General features: G+C 45.8%; 1 protein-coding gene across 1 annotated transcript in view; it reads right to left on the bottom strand.

Moving 5' to 3' along the window:
* Positions 1–17,894, bottom strand: part of IGDCC3 (immunoglobulin superfamily DCC subclass member 3) — a 107,168-nt gene extending 89,274 nt beyond the window's left edge. The window contains exon 1 of the mRNA XM_055002287.1: positions 17,711–17,894. Within this exon, the coding sequence (XP_054858262.1) occupies positions 17,711–17,879 (169 nt within the window). The 5' untranslated portion in view covers positions 17,880–17,894. The remainder of the gene's footprint in view (positions 1–17,710) is intronic.
* Positions 17,895–18,406: the final 512 nt, after the last annotated feature.

Genomic DNA, 18,406 nt, shown 5'->3' with positions numbered 1-18,406 from the left:
GTATTTTGTATTTTAATATGTTGTTATCCGCCCTGAGCCTGCTCGAGGGAGGGCAGAATAGAAATTTGAAATAAATAAAAGATAAATAAATACTCTTGCACACTCAAAAAGCAAACTGTTTGGGTTGTACAAGAGCAGGGTGTTTCCAATATTAATTTGGTTAAACCGCATGCCTTCGTTATCAGGAAGTCTGAAGACACAATCGTCTCTAGAACCCCTCGAAACAAGATATTTTCCAATTCAAGAAGTAAAACTCCAAATTTCCTCCAAGCCAGAAATGTGAAATATATATATAAATCCGCTTTAATCAAGCTTCCCAGGAAGACCAGAAAGGGAGGGAGCAGGTTTAATCCATCTGCAAATATAATTAAACTCTGTGCTGGTACGATTTCATCGCTAATTTGTTCGCATTCATCATATCACCTGAGCAACAAATTACAAGGTAACTCAGCTCCGTCCTTGGCAACTTTATGTATAATGCATCCGACAAATAGCAAGAATAAGGAAGATTACATTCTGAACCCTGCAGTGAGTAAATTAAATGTACGTGCCACAAAGTGAATTGAAATACATATCGGACTTCTTACACTGTCGAGTTTAATATCCACCAGCTGGCTGGATTTCACTCAGTAAATATTATCTGCCTGCACTGGGAGGGAGTTTGAGTTGCATTTTATTTGCTCTCTCTCTCTCTCTCTCTCTCTCTCTCTCTCTCTCTCTATATATTTATTTATTTATTTATTTATTTATTTATTCAATTTATATACCGCTCATCCCAGGGGCTCTGGGCGGTGAACAGTTAAAATTGATAAAAACAAAACTAAAATCAATATACAAATAATAAAACAAATTAACAAGGTGCAGTGGTGGGGAGAACCTTCCCCACCCCAAAGGTGGGAGGCCGACATGGCACCGCCCCCTTCAATCACCAAACGCCTGGCGGAACAGCTCTGTCTTACAGGCCCGGCGGAACGATAATATGTCCCGCTGGGCCCGGGTTTCCATTGACAGAGCGTTCCACCAGGCTGGGGCCAGGACTGAAAAAGCCCTGGCCCTGGTTGAAGCGAGGCGGGCTTCCTTAGGGCCGGGGACCACAAGTAAATATTTATTCGCTGATCGGAGCGATCTCCGGGGAACGTACAGGGAGAGGCGGTCCCAAAGATATGCCGGTCCCAACCCACTCAGGGCTTTAAAGGTAAGAACCAACACTTTGACCCTGATTCGGAATTCAACCGGAAGCCAGTGCAGCTGGCGCAGGACAGGTGTGATGTGTGACTGGTAAGGTATACCAGTCAGGACCCGTGCCGCCGCATTCTGGACCAGTTGTAGTTTCCGGATCAGGCCCAGGGGTAGCCCAGCGTAGAGTGAGTTACAGTAATCTAGCCTGGAGGTGACCGTTGCATGGATCACTGTAGCCAGGTCCTGGGGCGTCAGGTAGGGGGCAAGTTGCCTGATCTGACGAAGATGGAAAAATACAGACTTGGCAACCGCCGTGACCTGGGCCTCCATCGATAGGGAGGCATCCAGGAGCACACCCAGACTCTACCACTGGCAAAGTTGCCAGTGGTGTCCCATCGAGGGCAGGGAGCTGGATCCCAACATCTGGCAGCCCCCGTCCCCGTCCCTTTATATATATATAAAGACTCCCAATATCTAAAAATAAGACCATACACAGTTGTCATCTATGTGCTATCCATTCAAACACTGATAAGTTTATATAAAGTCCAAAAAATTACAGGAAGTGGGCTTTTGTCTTTCCAATGACGTAGTATAAGTCTTTTAGCGACCGTAAGGGCACGGAGGGCCATTTCCATTCGTTAGGTTCCATGAGACAGGCAAATATTTTAAAAACACATAAACATCCTTAAAAATATTTGAGTATTCTAATACAAAATGAATACGAGTAATGACTTCCTCCTAAAAGGACAAAATAACTGGACATGTCCAAGCATGTGCTTAAGAGCGACATCTTGTAAATTACAACGACAACAACTGGTCACTATACTTAATCTTTTACTAAAAAGGTGCTGTGATGTCAAATATAATACAAACATAATTTTTTGCTGAATAAGTCACAGCTTAATATTTACAGAAGTAACAGGTATAAGGCTTAAAGCCATGTCCTATGGCTTTGGCAAAACTAAAAAGATCTAACTCACAATTCCATTCATCTCTAAGAAAGTGCACACCACATTTATTAACCGACATCAAATATTTATAAACAAATATTGTAGGTTTCATTTTCCACGTTGATTCAATAAGAGTTTCCTAAAGTATGGGAGGTTCTAAAGCACTCAAAGCTGTAGGGCCACATTTGAACACCAACAATTGTTGCAGTTGTACATATTGCCATTCAGCAAAAGTAGGCAAATCATATCTGGACCTCAGCTGAGAAAATATTGGTCATTTCCACACATTCTGGCATACTGCTAAACTCACGGAACCAGAATGTCTTCCTAGCGCGATATCTGACGTCATCGCGCCATGATTCCACTCTTGTGGTGTGATGATGTCAGAAATCACGCCAGGAAGACACTCTCGTTCCATGAGTTTAGCGCTATGCCAGGACGTGTGGAAACGGCCATTCTCGGGCTTAAAATTAAATAAATAAAAACAGGATTAAAATGGAATTTACTTCAGAGTAGACCTGGGCCGTTTCCACACTACTCACCTTCTTCCGGAACGGGGCGCAACGTCATGAAAAAAACATGGAAGATAGCATCTTCTCGCGCGAGATTTGCGCGACGTCGCGCAAAACTCATGCGAGAAGATAGCATCTTCTGCGTTTTTTTGGTGACGTTGCGCCCCATTCCAGAAGAAGGTGAGTAATGTGGAAACGGTCCTGTTTGGATTGCTTTTTCGATTGACTGGATAACCCTTCTGGCTTCACACGCTGTTCACAGTCAGGTGAACCTTTCTTCCAAAGGCCATTTCTGTCTTCCTGTCCTTGGATAATGACTTGGACGCTTTTACATGGACCAGCTATTCTGTAGCTCTGTGTATGTTTGTGTTTGTGTGTGTGTGAGAGCGAGAGCGAGACAGAGACAGAAAGAGTGAGAGATGCAGCAAAGTATTGTTCCAACTCTGTCCCCTACACAAAATAAACCTTTTATGCATGGCTTTAAAAAGGCGAGACTTAGTGCTTTCAGACTTATTCCCTGGTGCTCCCCGGTGACCTTGTGTGACCTCCATTACTCAAGAATCCCCCAGGCGAATCCTTAAAAAGCAGACTTGCAATTACAGACCTTCAAGCTCATTTGTTTGCTCAGGGCAGGGTGGTCTGGATACATCCGGACCAAAAAAGAAAAGTCCAGAATGCATTTGTGAGGAAAGCACTCTGTTTTTCCCCCCCTCATCCTTTCTAAAATTATTATCATTATCCTCCTTCCGCTTAAAATTGCAAATCCCCCTCTTATCCAAAGGGGACTTGGGACTTTAATAAGCTTTGTGAATTTGTTGGCTTGGTGTTCCCAGCCTTGGATTTAAGGTTGCATCAGACTGAGGAAAAAAGGCTCATCTACATTATAAAACTGAGCGTGGCCCTCTTGAGAAGTTTTCTAGTGGTGTGAGAACTTGGGGAAGAGAGAAAAGAAAAACGTTCTTTTCGGACATCTGCTTCCTGATGTCTCAGCAGCAAAAGCAGAGAAGTGAAAGGAGATGGGAAAAGGGCGGGTGGCCGACAAATGTGAGGGCCGAAAACCTTTAATCCTAGGAGAAGTGGAAGCTGTGGGTGGTAAAAAGTGGAAAGTTTTCAGGTCAGGATGTGGGGCTATGTGTTTGATATATATGGGGGATCTGCACAATCGTTATTCCTACTGCACTTTCCAGTCCCTATGTTAAAAACTTCTTGCTCACAGATATCTGAAGAAGTGTGCGGTGACTTACAAAAGCTCGTACTCTACTACAGATGTTGTTAGTCTTATAGGTGCTATTGGACTCCTGCTCTTTTCTTGCTCACAGAAAGGTAGCATATGACAGCCCAGGCCGCCCCCTAAAGTGCTACCTTCCCACATGCAAGGAACTAGACTGCTGGATTTTTAAAAAACAAATGTTCGGGTGTTATGTGTTACTTGATTGGTCCTATTAAAAGGTATTATATGGATTGTGTTTTGGCATTTTGAGATTTTACTTTGGACTGGCAAGGCTGCTAGCAACTTCTGTGTTCAAACAGCATCAGACTGAAGTGGCACAGTCCAGAACAGACTCTGTCATTTTACTTTCTGTCAGTGCTCAGCTACTGGAACTAAGGACACCGGCAGGGTTCATTTCGAGGAGGAACATGCAGGAACGCAGTTCCGATAGTTCCCCAAAGAGGTCACATGACAGGTGGCCCCGACCACCTGGCTCTTGGCCATTTTGGGCCCGTTTCAGCCTGGATTGGTGGATCACTTTCCCACTCAACAGTGGCCCAATCCTGACCATTTGGGACCCCGTTTGGGCCATTTTCAGCCCCTTTTTGCCATTTTGGGCCCAATTTCGGCCCTGAATGGCCAGGATTGGGTCCAAAACAGTCAGGATAGGTGATGTCAGGGGGTGTGGCATATGCAAATCAGTTATGTTAATGACATACTTCCAGTGATGTCAAGGGTTGTGGCATATGCTAATGAGTTATGCTAATGAATTCCTCCAGCTCTTTTTCTATGAAATGACCCCTGGACACCGGTATAAGCTAAGGAGGAGGGGATCGTTCAACATAGGGCCGCCATTTTTGGTGACAGCCCTGTGTTTACTGTAGTGTGTAGTTCAACCCAAGGAGAGTTTCAGTTAAAAAATACAATAAATGTTTTCAGGGGAACATATTTGCTGAACTACATCAGGGAGGGCAATCTTTCAGCAGAAATCAAAATGCATTCCAAAATAACGAGACGTGTCAGAAAAGACCACAAATGCCAAAATGATTACTCCATATCACATGCATACTTTTTGCTTCAATGATGGTCGAAATCAAAGTAACTTGTGGGGGGGAATAAGTTCTCCCCCCAAACACTGAGGGGCAAATTCAACTTACTTTTTAAAATAAATTGCCAGGTTTTAAGGATGAGCAGAAGGGTTTCCTCAGTAGCCTGTAAGACACTGCTGTGAACAACTGAGGCCTTTGTTATGGAGCAGTCAAGCTTCATGGAAGAAATGTTGTGGGGGGACAAGACAATGGGCTTTTACAAGACTGGGACTTATTTTGCCCTCTACAAGTCCCCCAAGTTCCAGACACCCCCCTCCATTAAATACACACACACACACATGCACACACAGACAGAACCCTTACGTTCCCCTCCATTTACTCCCGATTGTAAGCTGTCCCATTTGTCTGCATTGGATTTAAAATGATGGTATTTTACATTTGTGGTATGTGGAGTCACACTGTCAAAATGTCACTCGTAACATGACAAACCGCCACCACCCCAAATACACATGCACAAACACTCACACAGTATCTTTTTTGTTAGGTTTTTTCAGGGGGGGAGAGAAGAGAATGAGCAACAACAGGAAAAAACGGTGAGGAAAGAGCATCTCATAATTACGTGTAGCAGTTTAAAAAAAAAACTCATTTGTCTATTCATTCCAGTACGCAGGCCATTACGGTGGCTGGCAGCAGGCCAGACCTGGCAGTAATTTCATGTCAGTGTGTCAGTTGATTCACTGACATAAAATTCATCTGGGGTTCTTTCCATGCAAAGTGCTATGAAAATACATGCAGGGTTTTTTGCTAAATGGCTGTGTTTCCTAGCAAATATAATCCCATATTCTCTTTTACTGGTGGCTGGAACCCTTGCACCAGAAAAGAATTTCTAGGACCTACCAATGTCTCAAAGTCCAAGAGCACATAGAGTAGGGTTCAAAACACTAGGAACGCCTTCCTTCCCCTTAGGTATTTTTCACACTATGTGGCAACTAGATTACACTGTGATTTCCACCAAGTAAACAAGCATGAAGGGCAGATAAGGATTTCTGTTGGGAAGTCTTCCTTCTAGAGTATTGCCAATGCAGATTTCAGGATACAACTCCTCCACCAGCTTCATATGTTCCATGTGGACAACACCAGTGGATCAGCAGTCCAAGAACCTAAGAGTCCAGCCAGATCAGACCAAAGCAGTTCCATTTATTCCAACAACCTATGTCCAGTAGAGATGGGCACGAACCAAAATACGAACCGAAATTCATGATGAACCAGGCCGGTTCGTGGTTTGCGAACCAGCGGTTCATCAGTTCCCATTTCTGACGAACCGCTACGAACTTTAGGCTAGTTCATTTGGTTCGTTTTTTGGTTCATCACTGCAGACAGCCTGGTGCCGATCAATCAGTTTCCTAGGCAACAGGGGATGGACTTCCTGCAGACCTTCTGCTGACCCGGAAGTGATGGTTTTTCTGACCTGGATGTGACGTTTTCACAAACCAAACAAACTGGTTCATGAACTGGGGGCAGGTTTGTGACAGTTTGTGTTTTGTGAAATTTGACGAACCATGAACCACATGGTTCGTTTTTTTTCCAGTTTGTGCCCATTTCTAATGTCCAGCAGTGACTTCCAGATGCTCTGGAAACCTCATAATTGGGGTATGAAATCGGGGCAATTGTGCTGTGTCTCCTCACCCTCACCCAAAGCAACAGGTATTTAGGGGGATACTGAATGATGCCTGGCAGAATGGCTGAGAGGGGTTTTAAGAGCTCTCCTGTCCTGGATGAGGTTGTGCTCCCCTTGAAGGAACAGGTCCATAGCTTGGAGGTGCTGTTGAATCCAGGCCTACTGCTAGATTAGCAGGTAGCAACTGTAGCCAAGAGCGCCTTTTACCAGTTTAGATTGGCTAACCAGCTGCAGTCTTTCCTAGGCAGAAAAGATGTGGCCACTATGGTGCACACCTGATTAAATCTAGATTAGATTACTGCAATGCACTGTATGTGGGGCTGCTAATCTGGAGAACCAGGTTTGATTCCCCACTCCTCCCCTTGAAGCCAGCTGGGTGATCTTGAGTCAGTCACAGCTTCTCAAAGTTCTCTCAGCCCCACCCACCTCACAGGGCGATTGTCATGAGGATAATAATAACAAACTTTGTAAACCACTCTGAGTGGGTGTTAAGTTGTCCTAAAGGGCGGTATATAAATTGAATATTGTTGTAGTTGTTACCAGGGCTCATTTCGAGAGGGAACGCACAGGAATGCAGTTCCCGCAGTTCTCCAAAGAGGTCACATGTCAAGTGGCCCCGTGCACCTGACTTTTGCCTGTTTGGGGCCCATTTCAGCCTGGATTGGGGCTAAAACAGCCTGGATCAGATTGGTGCTGGGCGGGGGAACCCTCCCCTGCCCAGCACTGACCCCAAAGGGCCCAGAATGGCCACTTTCGGTCATTTAGGACCCCTTTTTGCCGTTTTGAGGCCAATTTCGGCCCTGAATGGCCAGGATTGGGTCCAAAACAGCCAGGACAGGTGATGCTAGGGGGTGTGGCATATGCAAATCAGTTATGCTAATGACACACTGCTGGTGATGTCAAGGGGCATGGCATATGCTAATGAGTTATGCTAATGAGTTCCTCCAGCTCTTTTTCTACAAAATGACCCCTGGTTGTTACCCCTGGCAAGAGACAAGCAGAGGTGGTTTGCCATTTCCTTCCTCTAACTCTAGTCTTCCTTGGTGGTCTCCCATCCAAATACTTACCATAGTCAATCCTGCTTAGCTCCCCAGCCCTAACAGGCTTGGGCCAAACTGGGCTATTTGGGCTGCTAATAAACAGATATGCTGCTTCTGAATATGGAGGTTCCATTTAGCTATTGTGGCTAACTGCTTTGGATGGGCCTGTTTCCCAGCATCATCTGGACTCCACATGAATATGGAAGGGCCCTTTTTTGGTTCCACAATGCCTGAACGTTACCGAAAGTCCACAAGAGATCTTTCTCCAAGGGTTTGCATTTGAAGGCCTCAGTTAAATAAGATGCTGGCTCAAGAGGAAAGGGCTATGAAGTATATTTCAACGTTTTAAAAAATACACCGGAGTTTTAATTTTTAAAATGTGGAAATAATTAAGAGAGAAAGAGCAATGTCAACAAACATTCTGCTGGTGGCATGCAACAATCATATTGGGTAGACAAACTCTCTCCTGGGGTAGGGTATGATTTTTACTCCCAGCAACCAGGCAAGGAAGCAATTTGTTAAATTAGAAAAGGGTTGGCTCGGTTTGTTCTTCCAAGTCACCCACAAGCTGCATGGAAGTCAATGGAGATGCCAGAGGCTGAACCACACCCTTGTGTAGGCTCAGCACATGAGCTCTCAATGAGCCATGGGACTAGGATTGCCAGCCTCCAGTTGGTGGCAGGAGATATCCTGGAATTACAACTGGTCTCCAGGCCACAGAGATCAGTTACCCTGGAGAAACTGGCTGCTTTGGAGGGTGAACACCAGTGCTTTTTTTCTGGGGGGACGCAGGGGGACGCATACCCCTAAACATTTTGTGAATCTAACGGGAGAAAGTAAAAAAAAATAAATGTTGGAATTCCCACTAAACCAACTCCAAACGTATTACGGATACTTATGAGATTTGTTAAGTTTTATGTAGTGTATGTTGGCAACAAAGATGTTTAGTTATATTTAAACTCACTAGGAGCGCTGTTTGTCTTACAAAAAATGGAACGTCTTTGAGCATCGAACACGCCGCCGAGATCGCTGGCATAATCGGTGATCGTTAGGGTGCAGACAAATACAAACAAGTCTTCTCTAAGCCACTTGGAGCTCTGGTAGTTGGAATCCAGCACGGTGATTGGTCAGTCTTGTTGCTACCCCCCGATGGCGGCGACCAATTTGTGTATTTGTGTACGTTTCGCGCAAAGAGTGCAAAGAGTTTGTCTATACCGAAACTCTTTGGTTCTGCGCACGTGTCACTATAGAGGGGCTTGGTTGGCAATATTGATACCCACCGGGAAGATGTTAGTGAACACAACACAACAAACCCTTTGGGTTTTTAATGATTTGGGTCCAGGTTGCAAGGAATTGCTTTTAAAAAATAAAGGAGAGCCCAAACAGGCTCAGAATGCTGCTTCTTCAGCTTGGGAGAAGCGCTTGGGAGGGCGGAAGGTCTCCCATGGTATAATTCCAAGTCCATTTGGACTCTCCTTTTTTAAAAAAAGCCATTATCCACAGTCGCTGTGTGGGGAACCTGGACCCAACTTCTTAAAAACCATAACGTGTTGTTTGATTGTGATAGAAGTCCTAACACGGAAAACAGGTTTCCGGAACAAGTTGTGTCTCTCTCTGCCCAAGCAAGCAATTCAGGCTCTAGATTATAAAAACTAGGGGTAAAGATAATCATGTGGACAAAAGAAAATACTTCTCCCCACCCAAAGCTCATTTAACCCAATCTGTTCTAAAACTCCTTAACTGAAGAGTCCAAAGCAAAGTGAATCACGACCACTTCTAGAAGTGTCTCTAAATGGGAGAAAATGGGAACCTGGGGGGGTGGAAAATTTCCCAGCAGAACAGCGCTTAGGCCGGGCCTGCTAAGTAGGGATCCCAGACCCCCAGTGGGGGCAGGGGATCTTCCGCCCCCACTCCCCACACCCCGCCCCCACTGACCTGAGCAGCGGGGAGGCACGCACCTTCCTTGCGCGCTCCCCCGCAGCGTGGCACTCTCCCATGCACCACAGCCGCCGGGATCAGGCCCGTTTTGGCCTGGATCGGGGCCACTGCAGAGCGCAGGAACACTCCTGCACTCTGCAGCACCCAAAATGGGCCTGTTCTGCCATGGATTGGGCCCGTTTTGAGGTGCTGCGGAGCACAGGAGCGCTCCTGCACTCCACAGTGCCTCAAAACCCGGCCGATCCGCGGCAGAATGGCCTGTTTTGGGTGTGTTCTGCAGCGCCCCGCCACATAATGCCGTCACCCCCCAAAGTGACGTCATCATGCCTGTGGAGGCGCGCGCGTGCGCTCTGTGTGCACGCACCCCCCTCTCCCCAAAGGTAAGTGCCTGCCAGGAGATTGAGGGGGCCTGGCAACCCTACCGCTAAGCCAAGAGGGCAAGCCAAGCCCTGTTCTTTGTGTGTGTGTGTGTACTGGGGGCGGATAGGTACTGCCAACACTGCCACCCCGGTGAGTACCACTGGTCAGCCTCTCCGCTGCTATCCTTTGCCATCTCTGTGCAGCTATAACCGATCTATTGCTCTTAATTATGGCACTCTGTTGTGGTAAAATCCCCGTTCGTTTCTCCCTACCATCAAAAAAAAATGTGGCTTCGGTGGCCATTGTTCCCCTCCTGCAATCTGTGAAAACGGAGGCATTGAGCTCAGTGACAGCGGTGGGCGGGAAAGAAGGCATCAAAGGGACATTAGTGTGTGTGGGGGGGATCGCTCTTGGCCTTGACAAAGAGCTGCCATTAATCAAGCGCGGGATGGAAAGGTGGCTGCCGTATTCATTCCGCCATGTGCTGCATCTCCTCTTCCAGGGAAGGGGGGAGGGGAAAAAAGAACCCCAAAGGCTGAAGGCAGAGAAAAGTCATCGTGTCATATGAAAAGCCCTGCTGTCGAGACAGCATTTATTTCAGTCTCCAAAAGCGGCCAGCCAGAGGTTTCTGGGAAGCCCACAAACATGTTCTTCCCCTGTTGAGAGCTCCCCACCAACTGGTATTGAGAGGTACACTGCCTCAGAGCGTGGAGGCTCTATTCGGTTGTCAGCCCTCGATTCTCGAGGGGAAACCATCTAAAATGAGATTGCTTTCTGATGAAGGGAGCTTGACTCTTGAAAGCTATACCCTGGACATTATGTTGGTCTTTAAGGTGCTACTGGACTCGAATCTTGTTCTTCTACTGCAGACTAATATGGCTACTCACCTGGAAATTTCTGTCTCTTATTTATGCATTTACTTCACTTATAGTTCACCTTCCCGCTTAGACTCAACTAAAAAAAAATCTTGTGGACAGATTTCACAAATTAATTGTGTCCTTCCTTTCGTCCGTCTTGAAAATCCTGCCCAGGGAGGAAAAGTTCATAATTTTGCAAGCCTATACCATGCTTCCTCGCCCTTTAATTGTCTTCCCCCCTAAACTAAACAGTACAGAGTCCGGTAGCACCTTTAAGACTAACCAACTTTATTATAGCATAAGCTTTCAAAAACCACAGCTCTCTTCGTCAGATGCATCTGATGAAGAGAGCTGTGGTTCTCGAAAACTTATGCTACAATAAAGTTGGTTAGTCTTAAAGCTGCTACTGAACTCTTTACTATTTTGCAACTACAGACTAACACGGCTAACTCCTCTGGATCTAAACTAAACAGCCACCCCAAATTTAACCAAATCCACAGACTCAGGGCCAAGCTACACATGATGAATGACACTTGAACAGCAAGTGTATTTCTCCCTGTTCACTTGCCCTCCACTCAATCCACTTGCTGTTCAAGTGTCATTCGTCATGTGTAGCTTGGCCCTCAGAGTGTTTATTTCAGTATGAACTTTCCTGACGCTCAGCTCACATCTTCAGATATCTGAAGGAGTGAGCAGTGACTCACAAAAGCCCATTTTGCAATCAATGCTCTTAGTCTTTAAGGTGCTGCCAGATTTTCATTTTATTTTGCTACAACAGACTAGCACAGCTACTCCTTTGCTACCTAGATTTTTGTTTCCCCTGCTAGGGAAGGTTCTCCATCCTCTTGACTGTTTTTGGTTGCTTGTCTGAGCCCAACTTGCTACTTGGTTTGCATTTTTCAGTCTACTCCTCTCTTCTGTTTTGAGAACTTGGGTCCCTCTTATTAAGCAAGAAGTGTGTGCCACCCGGGTGCCTCTCTTCTCGCACTGTGGGAGGAGACAGGGCTACGTTTGTCTTGTTTTCCCAGCAGACTTTTCTGAACCAGAGCCTTACGAAGAAGGAGTAAAAAGAACCAACTGCCCTCCTTCTCTCACCTATTTTATCAAGACCGTTCTAAGGGTAAGAAGGGGAACAGGAAAAAATAAGGCTCTCCTCTCCAACTGAGAAAGGCACCCGTTGTGTGTGACAGCACAAGAGAATATTTTCTTCTTGTCTTAAAGATGCAACTCCAGCAAGCAACCCAGGCCTCTTTTCAACCTCTCTTGAGAATCTACATCATTTGAGTAACATCTCCCAGGCTCCGCAAAGCAAGCAGACTTTCGCTTTCAGCCACGCTCCATTCAGCTCCAAACAATGGGGGACAAAGGGAGAAAAGAGAAAGGGTGGCGGTTTTTAAGCTGTGTTCAAGAGGCCATCTGCTCCAGCCGGCACTGCCAGGGCTGGGAACCAGGAGAATCCCAGGTTCAGACTTAATAGGAGCCACTTAGCAAGTGATCCTTGGGCAAAACCAGCTGACCCCCTCTTTGCTACAGCCAAGTCGACTGTTACAAATCACATTTAAAGCAGCCGCTGCCATTAAAACCATATAGTGCAATCTGGGGGGGGGGGAGCCACACACCTCTCAAATCAAGTTTGATCAGCAGTGAAGGTATTGCTACAAATATCGATTTAGATGTCACTTGGCACGCTGGCAATACAAGCAAAAAGAGAGGTCTCTGCCCTGATGAACTTACAATCTACATTTTGAAAAGGGGGGAAGACAGAAAGGAGGAAGGGAGGGTGCCAGGGCAGAATACATCTAAGGTACGTAAGTGTCGTTTCAGTTTAGAGCACAGCACCTGATTGCGGGGAAATCATCCTAGGGCTGGGCTCAGTACAAGTACGCCTCAGGCATGTTCACGCTGCAAAAATGTATACCATTCTTAATCCAGTTTGATAGCCAGATCCTGGGAACTGAAGTTTTATGGACAGATTTTCTAACAAAGACCATCAAAGGCCCTTTGCAAAGCGGCGTTTTCCAGTAAGCCACAGAAGTTAAGCTGATCTTAAAACTAATTTATACCGACATTGCAGACACGTGGCTTTAGGACGCAGCTGACATATGTCATATGAAGAGTTTACAAGTTGCTTCCTTCCGTCAAACTGGGAAAGAACTGCTACTACAGCAAGCGATCCACAAGCACCAGAACTCCCACATCAGAATACCCATCCCCGGGGCTTTTTTTCTGGGAAAAGAGGTGGTGGAACTCAGTGGGTTGCCCTCGGAGAAAATGGTCACATGGCTGGTGGCCCCGCCCCCTGATCTCCAGACAGAGGGCAGTTTAGATTGCCCTCTGTCTGGAGATCAGGGGGCGGGGCCACCAGCCATGTGACCATTTTCAAGAGGTTCCAGAACTCCGTTCCCCCACATTCCTGCTGAAAAAAAGCCCTGCCCATCCCATTTGGGCTTGCTACGCCCACAATAAACACACTCAAACCTGCAGAATTCCCAGGTTCCCCTGGGAAGAGCGAATGACTGTTAAAGCAGCTTAAGTCTATAGCACTGGCGTGCCCAGATAGAAATTATACATGGGCTACATCCAGTCCAGAGACTGATACCTGTTTCCAAACCTTACGTTCAGAGAGACCCTCAATGAGCTTGCGTAGGCTCTCTCTATTCCCTCCCCCTTTTTGGTGTAGAAAAAATATTAATCACCTGAAGCCTGCTGTATTGATGTCACAACCTCCCTGATTTCACTGCAAGAGTTAAAGAAGATGAATGACCCGGAGTTCACCATCAGCGCAGTTCCATGGATAAATTTCCCTTGAGCTTCCTATAAATGACTGGGGGATGCCTACTGCGTGCAGCATAAAGAAACAGTAACCGAAGTCCATCAGAAGCGACGGAAAAAAAATAGGGATTAATTTGAAAGGAAGCCTTCATGGCTGCAGAAGACCCAGAGCAGAAGGGATGCCACAAGACACTAGTACACAACCTCAGTGGAGTCACACTACCTGCCCATGGGCAGCTTGCCTTATCCATTTTATTTAGGTAGTAATGCCCCCCTTTTCTCCCCCCCCAAAAAGGAGACCTCAAAAGCAGTTTACACCAGCATTCTCCTCCAATTATCCACACAGCAACCCTGTGAGGTAGTTTAAGCTGAGACTGTGTAACCGGCCAAAGGTCAGTTCCATAGGAGAGTGTGGGATTCAAACTTGGGTATCCCAGACCCTAGTCTCACCACAAGACCGTGCTGGCTCTCACAGCAGGAGGGTGGCCCTTGGGAAAACCAGAATGCCGAGGAAACTGGAGAGATGGGGCTTTGCGGGAATAAAATAATGAGAAACACAAATGTGAATTCTTCCTCATGCCATTCCACAAGAGATCACTAACATTTAAGTCTCCATGCACAAGCTGCTACTCCTCTGTAAAATGTAAGAGGTCCAATGTCATTGAGGAAGGTTTCACCAGCTGCACTCTAAACATGCCCAGACTCCCTTCTCCAGCCATCCGTTCTTAAAGTGCACCGTGCATTGAATAAATTCCAATTAATTTAATCTTAAATAAGCTGCTATGCCAATACTAACACTTAAAGTGCAAGGTGCCTCCAAACAGCTAGAGTAAGTTACAACACAGTCAAAATCAACTACAATCAGAGTAACAGTTGTACCATGTTCACATCCAAGAATCTCAATAGCAAAGACATTAAAGTCCACAAACATGTTTTTTTCTTTATGTTAACTGAGACTTGGAATTGAGGTAAGTATGGTGATATTGATGTCTTCTTGCTTGTTCTTTTCCAGGCGTAATTCCAAAAACTGCAAGTGGCCGGTGCAGTTGCCGTCTCCTGGGCGGGAGAGTCCACTATGAACCCCAAGTCTCAGTGAAAGGGAGAATGCACAGCTACCCAGAACCACCCAACAGGAAGCTAGCACTTCTCCTGTTTCGAACCTAGCTTTTTCAAGAGTGTTCTAAAAGCAGTTATCTCTGGCTCAGTCACTCAAAAATCATATGACTTCTCTTAACCCAAATGGAAACCCAGATTGCTGTATAGACATGAGCTCAAATATTAAAAACAGTCTGCCTCTCAAGCAGATATCTTCACCTAATTCTGTAAACAAATGCATTCCACAAGAAAATTCCCTAAATTGGGTCCAAGCTGGCAAAGGAGCAGAGGTGTTTTCAAAGACGGGTTTTTGCTTGCGTGAGGGTCGAATGTCTGACAACAAGCACAGCCAAACTTCGAAGAGTTAACATTTTCAAATTTGGAGCAGGCTTGGCAGAAATGCCCAGCTGGATGGGAGCTGTGCTTTAGTCCGGGAGTTTTTATGGAGCAATAAAATATAATATTAATCAGGTGGTGATTTATGACTGGAAGGTGGAAGGATATTTCCATCAAACCGCAGCACGCTGGCAGAAATTCCAGGAGATATTCTGGATTGGGGTCCCAAAAGCTCCAATCAAGTGCAAGATTTTTTTTTAAATGAAGGAAGAACTTTCTTGCCATGCTTAAGAGTAGTTGTGATATTTCTTAGAAAGATTCCCTCATGAAATCTTGGTAACATCTCCCAGTCATAGACACTCCGTCTATCCTACCTCATAGGGTTCTTGTGAGGATAAAAATAGAGGAGAGGAGAGTGACAGAAGCTGCTTTGGGTTTTCACTGGCGAGAAATGTAGCGTATAGATGAAGTAAATAAATAATAATAGCCCAGGAGGCGTTTATTGTCTAGAAAGAGCACCAGTTTGGAAAGAGTTATCTCCACTGCACGATTGGACCTGGAAGCCATTTTGTGGTGACACACGTCTCATATGTATATCACATTCCAAAAGCACCCACAGGTTCAGCAAGATTGGAGGTTTCTGCCTCAGGGTAACACTAGACAATGTTCAGAGTTCGCAGAATTTAAAAAAATCCAACTACCAGCTACACAGAGGCTGAATTCTGATGGTGGCTGCACACAGGGGCATTCCCTATCTGAAACGGCATTTGGGAGGCCTCTTCTTTTGCTTCGGCTCAACTGTTTCAATACAAGCAAAGCTGATATAACTTTCGCAGGTATCTCTATCCCATATCTCCCCTCCTGGTTTTCACTGGGCAACTTAATCACCTTGTCTACCATGCCCCCACAATTCACCCATCCACCCCCCCCCGGCAGGGGGCTTCTCGTATTACTCTTGTGGGAGGGAGAAATTTCAACCCAGTAAGAACCTTTGGCTGTTGAATGCCCTTCCACACACCCTGCATGCTCAGAGCACACAGGAAATGCAACGAGTTAACTGGGCCAACATTTCTTCAAACAAGCGCTTGGACTGGGGCCAGCATACCTGCGGGACCGCCTCTCCCATTATGTCCCCTGCAGGGCATTACGCTCTGCAGACAAACAGCTCCTGGTGGTCCCTGGCCCGAAGGACATCCATCTGGCCTCATCCTGAGCCAGGGTCTTTTCTGCCCTGGCCCCGGCCTGGTGGAACGCTCTCCCGCTGGTGTCTCAGGACCTGTTACAGTTCCACTGGGCCTGTAAAATGGAGATGTTCTGCCGGGGCTTTGGCTGAGGACCAGTGAGTGTCCTTTCACCCTTCCACCTAAGACCACCACCTTTTCCATTGCCCTCGGCCATGTGTATGCCCACATGCTACGGCTCATATGCAGCTGTTGATTGCTTTTTTAAGTGGCCTATACATAGACAGTGGCTGAACTATTTTAATGATTGTTTTTGAATTACTTCTGATTTTAGAGTTTTTATAATTAACTCATTGTACTGTATGCATGCTGTAGACCACCCTGAGCCCATTCGTGGGGAGGGCGGGGTATAAATTAAATAAAAAAATAAAATTTTACCACCATCCACTCAGAGCTTTCCAGGAAACAGCAAAATAAAAATATAATGAATAAATAAAATCATTAACAGGACTGGAGGTTTTCCAAACAAAAACAAATAAATAAAATTCTCTCCAAACTATTAGAATCCTGTGCCCAGCATACATTTATGTAAACTGAGTGTATCGGCATGGTCATTCCCTCCTCTCACACCTTATCTTATATAACTTATTCCAGTTTTGATTTGGGGAAGGACAATGAGCTTTGACCCAATATTCATTCCACAACATCTGGCAATATTATTCCACCACTCCTATGAATTTTAGGATTGTTAGATGGCATCGTCCATACACATTCCATCATATCCTTGCAGCCATAAGGACTAGGTGCTTTAAGACGAACGCTGAGCTTTGCAAGAGGCTGAATTCTGCAGCCAACACTGCACTCTGCACTTCTGCCAAACCACACCCCCATTCACATAACCTCATCAAAGGCAGAAGAAGAAGAAAAAAACCCTCCAATAATTGGGAAACTTATCACGGCTTGACATTTGTGAACTGCAACTGCTAGCCACTAGTTCTTGTCCTTTCTGATCATTAGCTCACTAACTACCGTACCTGAGCACTCTCTAGTAGAGATGGGCATGAACCGGGAAAAAACCGAACCGTGCAGTTCGTGGTTCATCAAATTTCACAAACCATGAACCACAAACTTTCACAAACCTCCCCTGGTTCGCAAACTGGTTCGTTTGGTTCGTGAAAACGTCACATCCGGATCAGAAAATCATCACTTCCGAGTCAGCAGAAGGTCACTTCCGGGTCAGCAGAAGGTCTGCAGGAAGTCCATCCTCTGTTGCCTAGGAAACTGATTGATTGGCACCAGGCTGTCTGCAGTCACGAACCAAAAAATGAACCAAAGGAACCAGCCTAAAGTTCGTGGCAGTTCGTCAGAAATGGGATCTGACGAACCGCAGTTCGCGAACCACGAACCGGCCTGGTTCGTGCTTAATTTTGGTTCATATTTTGGTTCGTGCCTATCTCTACTCTCTAGTAAACCTAGCTATTGCGCATTCATTAATGCTAACAATAAGCTTTTTTACAGAGAAGGGATTTGCAAGGAAAACAAACAGAACTTACTAGCTGCCTGAATCCGAGCCTTCCGGCTCACCACCAATCCAAAGCGGTTCCGCGCTGTGCAGTCGTATTCCCCTTCATCGGAAGACCCGTCAGCCCTGAGTTTCTGGAAGTGGGAGAAGTAGAGTGAGCCATTGGCCAATGTGAAGGCCACCTCGCTGTCCACCATCATCGCCCCGTTCTTCCGCCACGTGATGCTGATCGGTTGAATCCCTTCCACCTGGCACGACAGGACCAGCGGCTGTTCCTGAACGGCAATGTGGTCGCTGGGCTCTATGGTAAATGCTAGCTCTGTAGAACGGCTCAAATCTAGGACAAACAGAAAAAGCCAAAGTCATTTCAAGAGTTGTTCACCTTCCCATATGAGACACCTCGCACATATATACAAGGTTTATCATCTACTGTATCAAACTATATTTACTTATTGCATAAAAAGGTAGACTGACCTCGGATAACAGCTAAAGAGAAGAGCTGTTGAATGATTCATTCATATATGGATTTATTTATTTCATATATATTCTGACTTTCTCCCCACTGGGAGCCCAGAGTAGTTTACAATGTTTGCCTATCCTCCATTTTCTACCCATAAGAGCCAGTGTTGTGTAGTGGTTAGAGTACTGAGTTAGAATCTGGAACTTTGAACCCCCACTCTGCCATGGAAGCTTCCTCGGTGACCTTGGACCAGTCACATGCTTTCAT

The sequence above is a fragment of the Eublepharis macularius genome, chromosome 18 (assembly GCF_028583425.1).
Source record: "Eublepharis macularius isolate TG4126 chromosome 18, MPM_Emac_v1.0, whole genome shotgun sequence".
NCBI classification, from domain to species: domain Eukaryota; kingdom Metazoa; phylum Chordata; class Lepidosauria; order Squamata; family Eublepharidae; genus Eublepharis; species Eublepharis macularius.
Note: the sequence above shows the minus strand (reverse complement) of the source record. Positions and strands in the feature narration are given on the sequence as shown.